Source organism: Misgurnus anguillicaudatus, chromosome 19 (assembly GCF_027580225.2).
Source record: "Misgurnus anguillicaudatus chromosome 19, ASM2758022v2, whole genome shotgun sequence".
NCBI classification, from domain to species: Eukaryota; Metazoa; Chordata; class Actinopteri; order Cypriniformes; family Cobitidae; genus Misgurnus; species Misgurnus anguillicaudatus.
Window position 1 is genome coordinate 24171327 of NC_073355.2, and position 12115 is coordinate 24183441.

At 34.8% G+C, this 12115-nt stretch overlaps 1 gene segment (V, D, J or C); it reads left to right on the forward strand.

Moving 5' to 3' along the window:
• Window positions 1-6321: 6321 nt before the first annotated feature.
• On the forward strand, window positions 6322-11384 carry LOC129435081 (Ig mu chain C region membrane-bound form-like). The segment is given in 5 exon segments: window positions 6322-6459; window positions 8969-9262; window positions 9907-10228; window positions 10315-10628; window positions 10813-11384. Coding segments are annotated over 5 exon segments (1332 nt in total).
• The last annotated feature ends 731 nt before the right edge of the window (window positions 11385-12115 follow it).

Consider the following 12115-nt stretch of genomic DNA (forward strand, 5'->3'; position numbering starts at 1 on the left):
TGGTTACAAAAGTAATTTCAAGCATTTAACCATAAGCCTTCAGATTAAATGATTTTTAAGATCATAGTTAACATTTTAGTCAAGTGACCTTAAACTTTTGAGCAGTAGTGTAGGTTTGAATCTCATTTGTACCTGTATTGCATTTCATATTGTAGGCTATTTGCTGCATAACCATTAACTTTCTCACCTTCCCTCCTTCTCTTTGTCTGCTCATCTTTTGCTGACTTTCCAAATGATAATTTAGTTTGTTGCAGCCTTTTCCCTGTACAGTAAGTGTCTAGCAGCAGCACCCACTGCTCGTTGAGCGGAGAGAATGATACATGCTCTCGCGTCAGTCTCCAACCACGCCAGAAAAGATAGCTAGATTTGTCCTTTTTTGCTTTTTTTAAGTCGCTAAAGGGGTTTAAAAAGTTGCTAAATCTAGGGATAAAGTCCTCAATGGTAGTTACGGCCATGTTCATAGTCTGTACAATGGAGCCAAGACAAATTATGATTTTTTGTTTTGTTTTGTGTAAACAGTTAAGACAATGTTAGACAATGACAATGTTCTCATATTTTGTTTTGCAGATGTGTTTAACAAAATTTAGTTCCAACCCTGTTCCAATGCATATATTATTCCCTATTATTTTTCAAGTAGTCCCAAAGCTCTTGTTTATCTGGATCAGGTATGTTTGATTGATTTAATTGGAGCTAAACTCTGGAGGACAGTGGGTCCCCAGGAGCAAGAATGAAGACCTCTATTGAATAATAGGCCTACTCAATTATTACTACATCCATGCTGTCTACAATGGAGAACCTTCCCACTGAAAAAAATTAAGTTATGTTGTAAAGACTGAAACCAAATGGCTGAATGCAGAGGAAACCATTTTCTAAAAACATTAAATTCCTGTTAAATCAACATCTGAAAATCAAAGGCTGTTTATTTAGATGTGTTTTCTTTAATCGGACCATACGTGGACCACGCTAAAGACAGTTGTTAACGGTGTTCAAAATGTTTTGAGCTCGTCCACTTTCAACCACATTCAGAGGTAGTGGAAAACACTTACCATCGGATTGCTTTTTTAGTGTAAGCGCACATGTGGTTGAATATATTCGAACATCCACACGAGAACGCCTTCTCTTCGCCCATTTATCTAATCTGAGGTACTGAGCACAATGTTTTACATTTTTTCTGACTTCTGGCACGAACACACAGTGTACAGCTCTATCTTTAGGCTTAAATTGATAAAACTAAAGCGGCTGATCTCCGCGTCTTTCATATTTTCATTTTGCGAGCATGTCTCCATAGACCACCTCCTCACAGTAATCAGGACAGAAGCAGTCTAAAGTGGACAAAAGCGACGGATTTAAATACCAGGTGTAAACAGAATGTGTCTCCCTGGTCCACTTGTGATTCGATCAACGAAAACACATGTGTAAAGAGTTTACATCTAGCCCTGAAACAGCCACCCCACTGTGTGGAGAAAGAAGAGTCACACCTCACCAAGATTAAATCTGTTTCTCGTCTCCCCCTCTCCCCATTGTCTTAGCCCAGAGCACCTTAAATCTCACTTATAAACTGTGTATGAAATGTTACATTTTACATGCACAGAGAATCTGAAACTGGTCTTCATCTCATTTGAAATGTCTCAGTGCATGTGGTATAATGGTCTCACTCATATATAAAAACAGAATGCAATGTTAAAGTGTAACAATAAATTAAGCAAACTTCACCCAATGTAGACTAGTTACAGCCCCTAAGTTTCAATACCCATTCAGTTCCAAATTCCTATTATTATTACAATGCTTTGTTCTCTTTGTATTCACTCTCGAACAACAAATTTGACCTGCCTAAAAAATTTTAACACCTGGTTTTGCATAATTTCATTACATTTTAATTAATTGGATGAGGTGGGAAGGTGTGGAGAAGAGGAAGATCACTTGGAGCGAACTGTGGAACATGGAGGCTAATATGTTGAGCTTTACCATCAGAGCCACGTATGATGTCCTGCCCTCTCCAACCAACCTACATCTTTGGTTTGGAGAGAATCCAGACTGCCTCCAGTGTCTTGCCCCAGCAAACCTGAAACACATCCTGGTGGGCTGTAAGATCAACCTTACGCAAGGCAGATATACCTGGCGCCACAACCAAGTGCTGAAGTGCCAACCTGCTACATTGGAGAGTAAAAGGGTTGCTGTTAACGCCATGCCCTAGGAACCCAGACTACCTTCTGGCAACCAAAATCCTTTGTCTGGGAGGGGGAAAAAAGGTCAACCATCGATCACCTCCAGACTGTTGCCCATTGAACACAGCCCGGGACTGGGAAATGCGGGTAGACTTAGATCAGATGCTCACCTTCCCACCAGAAATTGCAGCGACCAACTTGCAGCAAACAACCTGGGGTGCGTTCTCCGATAACGTTGTCTCTTAGCGCGCTAGGAAGACTCTTAAGTTAAACCTTAACTACAGGTATACCTTTCCTACGTGTGTTCTCCGAACTATACCTTAGGATGTTGCTTAAGGTAAACCTTCTTAAGTTCGACCTTAGCAGGTGCTGTCCATGGTGGAGGTGCTGAATAGGTTGATATCGATTGCTCGACAATCAATTATTCACTTCATGTAATAGGTTTCGCTGCGTTATGAGATAGCGGTGTTCTCTATTAAATAAACATTTTAGAAATAGTTTAAGTTCAATTTATTAGGAATATCTGGTAAAAAAATATTTCAAATTGCAAACAACTAAATTCAACCTTCTATATTTTATATCAAACCCGTGCAAAACCCGCAACTTTATTTCCAAACGTATCATGTTTAATCTGCTCCAATTCATCCGCTATGCCTTGAAAGGATCATTTATAGGTTCCCAATAAGTGCGTTGCACAGGGGAATAAGGTGGGTCGTTGGCTGTGCATTACACTTAAAATGTATAAAAACAAACTGCTGTTGTTCATTAGTTCACGCGTTTATTGTGCTTGGACAGCGGATGCGCAAGCAGCGTCGTTACAATGCGGATAAAGCTTAATGGACGCATTTCTGGAGCCTGTCTGTCTAAATATAACATATCAAATATTATATAATAGCCTATATAAATATATAGTATGATTGCTTTAGATTTTAGCTTTGATTAGTTTTAATGTGGAAATTTTGTTGACCTTAGACTATACAAGCAGTAATCAAGTGCACAGTTTATTTTTAATGTTTATAAAGAATATGGCATGCAATTGCCTCAAAGTTATAAAACATTAAAACACTTTGATGCAAAGTCGAATTAACATTAATAATCATAATTATTTTTTGTAATTTTACCCGATTTATTTATGCAGCTAAAATACTAGCCGGTAGACTAAGATTTAACGGATATGAAATGCACAAATGAAATAGGATTCGCTGTATAGCTGCCAGTTTCACCAACTCCATAACCCAAAATATATTTTTTAAATAGTTTCTTAAGCCTGTAGCATTTAATAGTTCGCAGCTGATGTCCCTTTGGAAAACATAATTAAAAATCTAACAACCATCAATGTAATGATGTCTAATTATGTGAATGTTTTATTCTTTAAATCTAAAAATATTTGCCTAAACACGGAGTGTATTGCATTTTTTTTTACAAATATTTAGTTATATAGTCTGCAATGTAAGCTTTTATGAAAGTGATGGCCCTTAGTGCAGTCATGTGGGATAAGGTATAGCTAAGAGTGCTCCAGACCAACCTTCCGAACGAAAGACTTACAGGAGTGATACGTAACTAAGAACGTTTCGGGAAACACGTATTAGCGATAAGGTACAGCTTATGGTACAACTTAAGAACGATGTAGCATTAAGGTAGTTTCGGAGAACGCAGTCCTGTTCCTTTGGTCCAAATCAGTCCCATGGAAGAAAGCCATCGAAGAGGCATTTGAAAAGAAAAGGTTGCAGATTAAGCAGCCGAAGCAGAGGACCGGGGCTGGAAGGTAAGTGGAAGTGGGCAGCAGGGGAATTCTCACAGGTAGAAAAAACACTTTCTCAGATTATTCAGAAAATTAGAGGGGTGTGAGAGGCTTCCAATATAAATTTGGCTATAGGGCTTCCAAATATCTAGAACCAGCCCTGGCCCCAACAGTGCTCACTGGAACATTCAGAAGCTTATGTGTTTATAATCAATGCCATCATTATGTTTCGCAACAAATAGGTTGCGAAGGTCTTGAGACAGCTCTTTGCTTTTACCCAGCATGAGATGTGTCTTTTCTGAGACCTTAGCAATGAGACCTTTTTGTAGGCCATCAGTTGAGACTAAACCAGCTGAGATTAATTTGCATTAACAGGGGCTGGTTTGCTTTTTAATTACTGATAGTTTTAAAATGTCTTGGCTTGTCCATGCCTTTTTGCACCTCCCTTTCTTCATGTGTTCTATACTTTTTCCCTGTGTAATTTCACATTATTACACATAATTAATTTCTAAACTTGTTTGTTTTGGTTTCTTTGTATGTAGGGATTACTTGGGTTCTTACCAACATCAGGTGATAATTTCATGTTAATAACACCTTTGGAAATATATTAAATGAGAAAATGGTGGCATGTTCAATACTTATTTCACACAAATAATGTGACAAAAATAAACATAGGTCAAATGTAATCTAAATGTAATCAAAAAGTACTCAGATTACATTACAGAGAATTTGTAATCTAAGGGATTAGGTTACTGACTACAAATGTTGACATGTAGTTTGTAATCAGTAACTGATTACAATTTTCAAGTAATTTACCCAGCTTTGCAAACAAGCAAAACAGAAGGTAAAGCATTTAGTCCAGCAATTTGAAAAAAATCTCGTAGTATTTGTAAACAATAGCAGTAATATAAATATCATGCTAAGATATGCAGCCTTGCACTGATATTGACAACATTTGACCTGAAAAAAAATATAGTTTTCCTGCACCTGTATTGCACGTCAACAGACATAAAAACAGAATAAAATGAAAAAAAAACTTTTGATCATATGGACATTAACCAGTGCTTCTTGTGAGTTTTTGGTCAGTAATCCTAAGGCATCAGTCACTGTGACTACTACTTTGACTACTGGGGAAAAGGAACCCAAGTCACCGTTTCCTCTGGTAAGTTATCGTTATATATTTCTATTGGCTATTCACTTTATTTTATTTTAAAAGCAGACATAAAGTTTTACTTCGAAATAACATGTGGACCTGTTTTAAGTGATCATTCTTACTTCGATTAGCAGGCAAACGTGGCCAAAGTACGAAACATTTTTTTGCAGGTATAGACTTAAAAAAAATAGGCTATAAGATAAAAACTAAACATATTAGAGTTTTTCTTATGGAAATAGACCATTGCCTTTCAGCCGTGCTAACTTATTGGAAAACAAGAAAGGAAAAAGTGGCATCTGTAGTTAACTTTTTGTTAATGAAACCAAACAACAATAGTTTACGATCGGAGTGTAATTAACATTATTTAACTTTATTAATCTGCAACTTTAGTCTTTAAGAAATAATAAATAAACTCTTCATGTTTAATATTATAAGTTTTCAATTACGAATATCGGCGTGTTAAACTATAGCTGCAAGAAATGTTTGAATTGAATTTTTGATACATTGGATATATTGAAAGTATCACTGTGACTATGCTGCTTTTGACTACTGGGGGAAAGGAACGTCAGTAACAGTGACATCTGGTAAGAACTTTAATTACCAATCTTACCTAATATTTTCAAATAATGTTTAATTACTAAATTTACCTGAACAAACAGTAACATATTTCCAAGAACAAACCCTATTCTGAATGAATTGCCTAAAAATGGTTGAATCACTCGATTGTGTGTTTAAGATGAGTAAGGACATGTATCAATCAATTATTATTATTTCCACACTGTAAAAATGCTGGTTTCTTTTTAACTCAAACGTTGTGTTGTTTCAACCCATGGTTGCGTAACAACTATTTCGCATAGGGTTATTTATAACCCAACAGTTTGTCCATATTTGACTTAACAATCGACTGAAACAACCCAACATTTTTTAGAGTAGACAGGGAGTTTTTGTACACTATATTGGGTTAAAACTGTCAGTGTGTACTATGCTTTTGACTACTGGGGAAAAGGAACGTCAGTCACAGTGACATCTGGTAAGAACTTTAATTACAAATCCTATCAAATATTTCCGAAGAAATGTTTAATTACTAAATTTACCTGGCGGAACAAACAGTAACATATTTCCATCGCTCGATTGTGGTTAAATGACAAAGCAAAGTAATCAATCATGTTTACACTAAAAATGCTGGGTTATTTCAGCTCAAATGTTGTGTTGTTTCAACACATGATTGGGTAACAGCAATTGAGCATAGGGTTATTTATAACCCAACAGTGAAGTTTGTTCATATTTGACCCAACAATGGGTAGACAGGCAGTTTTTGTACACTATATTGGGTTAAAACTGTCAGTGTGACAATGCTTTTGACTACTGGGGAAAAGGAACCATGGTCACTGTATCGTCAGGTAAGACATTTTTTGTACGGAATGCGTGTACTGATTTATATTCTAATTTATTTCGTAAATTATCCAAAAGTCAGTTTGCTAAAAAAAAAATGAAATTTGTTCGGGTGACTTCAGAGATAAGACAATAGTCAGGATCAGTCCTTTCAAGTTTGCTTCTCTAACTAGTTACAGCTCATTCTACGCTTTACACTCGGTGCAATTTTGTGCCGCGTAAAATATTATAAATGCATACTGTGTAACTGGGCTTTCGACTACTGGGGAAGCGGCACGAAAGTCACCGTAACAAACAGTAGGTTTTATGTTTTATGACATTTTTATGAAATTAAAAATATACACGGTATTATACGTGCTTGAAGATTAGTGCTTAAAATAGTTTTTATATTTCTGTTGTCTGCGATTTATCTTATGTTTATTATATTGCAAACTTTGTTTCAAAAGTTTTCAATAATATGGCCGTTTAGCGTTTATAATACGGCAAATGATTTTTATATGCATATTCATTATTTGCGATTATTACTTGATTGACAAAAATACAGCACACTTCTATTCTAGAAAAAAAAACAGAAAAGCAAAATTAAATATGCTTAAGAATGTGGCCCGTTTATGATTACATGTGTTATGTTATATTTTGAATCTTTGAGCTGATTGAAAAATACACTCTAAAAATGTTGTCCATATGTGTTTAAATAACCCAATATTTGTAGAGTTTTTATAAGCTTTTTATGATACGTTGTTTCACTGTTAAAAATTGTCTTTAAAAAAATTGCCCGTTTAAATTTGGACTAGTGACTTCTCAAAATAGACTAAGCGATTCCAACTTGTTTTATGAGTAACGTAAAATGTTGATATGACTTATTAATTAGGCCGACATAAATGTTTTACATTGTTTAAAAAGAACCCGAACACTGGCGTCATTTGTCAATTTAACAGATCTTGGTAACACATTACACTTAGATTGTATTTGTTAACATAAATTAATCCATTAATTTACATGAACTAACAATGAACATTTATTAATTTATTAGAATCTGTTTTTATTAATCTTTGTTAGTGTAAGTTAATGCTAATACTATTGTTCATGGTAGGCATTGTGCATGAAGTCTCATGTTAACTGCTACAACTTGTGAATGTATGAATTAATTCTGAAAATAATATGAAATTAATAAATGCTGTAAAAGTTTTTTTCATTATAGCTAATGCATTAACAAATACAAAAGTGTTACCAAGATGTTTGCCTAAAATAACTAATTTAAAATGTAATAGGTCTTCAAATGAAAATTTGATTATTTTCGAGGTCTTTGCTGTGTAATTCAGCGTTTTGTTTTTTGGTAACACTTTACAATATAAATGCATTAGTAAATGCAGCAATTAGCATGAACAAAGATTAAAAAATAATGTACAAGTGTTATGTACTATTGTACTATTGTAAGTTCATGTTAGCTACTGCATTAACTAATTGTTAACAAATACAACCTTATAAAGCGTTAACTTTTTTCAATGTATTTACCTCAACTGCTTTCAGCATCCCAACTGTGTGAGGAGTGTTATTATTTATTACTTGTTTATCGTTGTGCAAAGTGTAGGCTAATATTTTATAGTTTCATAGCCTACAATAAAGTTACAAACTGCGAGAATTGCAGTATGCATTTCCTCTTAGTAATGTATACGTTAATGTAAATTTAATGTAAAGTTTATGTATAAATTATTTTAGCTTTTTACAATTAAAGCAATTAAAGAAAGTTTACTACACTGAAAAAAATGACTCATTGAATATAATCAGTTTTTTGAGGTGGGTGGTGGCAATCAATTTATTTAAGCTACATTTAAACAAAAAAGATTAGTAAAGTAAAATAAAATATAAAACTTTTGTTTAAATGTAGCTTAAATAAATTGATTGCAACCACTTACCTTAAAAAAATTGATTCAATTCAATGAATCATTTTTTACTATGTATGTATCAGAAAAATCTCAATAGTAGGCGAATGCACTTTTTACAACCCAGTCTCACCCCATGGCGTCAATATTTGACGACACTTGACCATGCGTCAATATGTTGACGCGGAGGGTATACCTTTCGCGTCATTTTTTGACGAACTGGGGACTTCAATACTATTAAGTCCGTTGCATTCTCTTTCCTATTTTCTTACCATTTTCTACCATTTTCGCGTCGGTTTAGGGTTAGATTTACATAATGACATCCCTACCCAAACCTTTCCCTAACCCCAATGCCAGGCGACAACTGTTTAATTTCGCGTACCTAATAGTATTGAAGTCCCCAGTTCGTCAAAAAATGACGCGAAAGGTATACCCTCCGCGTCAACATATTGACGCATGGTCAAGTGTCGTCAAATATTGACGCCATGGGTGTGAGACCGTGTTACTTTTTAATATTACATTGTATCAAAATAATATATCATATGTATCGCAAGATATTTTGTGAAAAATGGACAAATGTTCGCTTGACGGGTTGTAACTGTGTTTAAATAATAAAAATGTGATGTGTCTACAGCTGAGCCATCAGGACCACAGTATCTCTTTGGCCTTTCTGAATGTGGTTCCGTTTATGGTGAATTCCTGACTCTCGGCTGCATTGCAAAAGGTTTCTCGCCCGCGGACTCGCTCAAATTCACATGGAAAGATCACAAAGGAGAACCGGTGAATAATTTCGTGCAGTATCCAACAATCGGATGGGAGGGAGATTACACCCAAATCAGCCATCTGCGTGTGAAGAAAAGCGACTTTACTCCTGATAAACCTTACAAATGTGAAGCTGGGAAAAAGGAAGTACCTGTTGCTCCAGCACGTAAGTTAAGCTCTGCTGTTATACTACACGACAACGAGGGTGGGGGGCCTTTTTAAGTCGCACTTTATGTATTTTATTTGTTATGTGTTGCTGTCATTCTCCTCACATTCACTCTTAAAAAAAAAGGTTTCAAAAATAATGTATAAGGTTCCATAAAGAACACCCACAAAGCCCTTTTATCACACAAAATTTCTTTATAGTGGAATAAGGTTTAACAATCTATGAACAAGGTAAGAAAGAAATAGTTCCTAAAGGTTTTTGGTTTAACACTATGATTCTTCTGTGACAGTGGCAAGAAAAGCTCTTTATAGCATCTCTATTTTTAAGAGTGTTGGGAAGAAATTGTCAGGTGTCTGTGAATGTTTGAGAATTTACACTTTATTTAATTATATATGAGCAAGTAGGCTACATATTTAATTATCAATTATCTTTCACTTTGCCAAATAAAACATTTATGTAAGCCAGATATTATTCCTAAAGAGTTTTAAAGAGATTTAAAAAAGACAGTAAAATACAAATATTAGGTCAATGTGAAATGATGCTGATCCATATAATTTCATGTACATGTTTGCTTGCTGAATAAAGCATGTCATGCTGTTTCTGTCGCTTTTCATGCCTCTTTGCCTTCTCCTGTATGTTGCCAGCCCCAGCGCCAGATCAGCGTGCATCTTTGTACTTAACAACTCCTACAAATGAGGAATTAGACAGTGGAACAGCTACTTTCATCTGCTTAGCCAAGCACTTTTCCCCAGAACAACACTCGTTTAAGTGGTTTCATGATGATATGGAGGTGAAAAGTGAAGAAAAAAGTGATGAATGTGTAGTTAAGAAGAAAACGAACGTGACTCTATTTACCGCCACAAGCATTTTGCAATTAAAAGCTTACAACTGGACCAATCCTGGAAACAAAATTAAGTGCGAGTTCGAGCACAAAGCTGGAAATAAAATGAAAGAACAGAGCTACACAGTTTCTTTTGAGTACCGTGATTGTTTTAAGAAGTCTTCTTTTAGGTTGTGCCTCTTTCTAAATCTATTGTCTGTCTGTTTGCTATAGTTTCTTTTACAAATTCAGATATTTCTGCTCATTTCGTCCCTCCATCCTGGGAGGACATGTTGAAAAACAAAGGTGGATCTCTGACATGCAAAGCTTCAGGAGACATTGGCTTCAAACAAATGGAAATTAAAATGAAAGAATCCGGAAGTCCAATCATTACATCTTCTTATAAAAGCATCGCAAATAAGAAAAATGTTGAAATTGCGACCACTATAGGTTTTGAAGAATGGAGCAATGGAACACATTTTTTGTGTATCATTGAACACGAAGCTTCAGGAGTGCCCATAGAGATTGAGTATGTCCGAGAAAACAGTAAGTTTTTTTTTTTTACATTTCTTCGACATTTCTCTTGTGTTGTCCACCTTACCTACTTGTTATAGCTGAATTATGTAATCTTTCATGAAGGCTGATATGAATATTAAGCTTGGCAAAATAAAAAAATCATAGTGACATTTTGTACATTATTCTGACCCTAATTGTGATCTCGTATTACTAGATGGACATCCGTACAAGAGACCCTCTGTTTATATATTAGCACCCCCAGAGCAGAGAGAGGGTGAAAGTTTGACCCTGACATGTTATGTGAAGGACTTCTACCCCATGGAGGTGTTTGTATCTTGGCTTGCTGATGATGAACCTTTATTGGGGTACACGCAGAACACTAGCATGCCAATACTGAACGATAAAACCTATAGTGTCTATAGTCAGCTCACACTTGACTCTTCCAAGTGGAAAAATGGTACAGTGTTTAGCTGTGTAGTGTACCATGAAACCATTGATGAGACTTTGAAAGTATTGACAAGATCTATTACCAATAATTCGGATAAACCCAGTATATTTAATCTAAGTATGAATACTCCTGCATGCTGCAAGGGTTAGACCATATTATATATGTGGTGTCTGCCTGCATGTTATGCCTGTTACGTGTTTACCCTTTTTTTTTCTTTTTTTAATGATTTTTAAATGTCATGTCCATATTTGTAAGTGTCTGTGTCATTAATGTTTGTAGCCTGTTGCTTATATTGTCATCACATTGGGAGAAAAAAGTTAATAAAAAACCTAAGCATATGGCCTGTTCAGTTAATATGTCATCTTATGTATTTAATGTATGTCTCTTTGTCACTGTTTGTCCAAGCTTAATGTGCCACAAAATAATAATAATAATAATAATAATAATTAGAAAGTTCTTCATACTGAATTGTCTAAGCACCACTGATCTCTTTGATAAAGTCTACATCATATAAATAAAACATACTTGAGTCAGGGATTAAATTCTTATTTATTGTATTTAAATTGAAAGATTAAATGTAAATTAGATAACAGAATTATGAATGATTTAAAGTCAATAATAAAAAGACAATATTTTTACAATTACACAATTCAGATAATAAAAAAAACACCAATTGCTGGCAAAATATCAAAATGTAGAAAGTGCATAAAATGTAAATAATGTGTGCAGATTGTCTCCTGTGTGTTTTTGTTTTTAAAATCTGTTTAGTGTTAATCATTCAGACACAACATGCTCAAACTATACAGTGATGTTTACAAATGTAATATTTACTGCACCTCGGTTCATCAGTGGCATGCCAAGATACATTCAAAACTTTGAATAATGTCAGGGCCACCTTTTAACTTTTTTATATTGAATTATGTGTAAAACTCAAGGTGTGCGTGCTAGATAAAACTCTGTTTCAAAAGATTCAATCAAAGTTCATAGCTTTAATAACATTTGATTCTGTTTCCTATTATATTGTTGCCATGAACCAATCAACTGTTCATTTTAAACAAAGATAAACAAA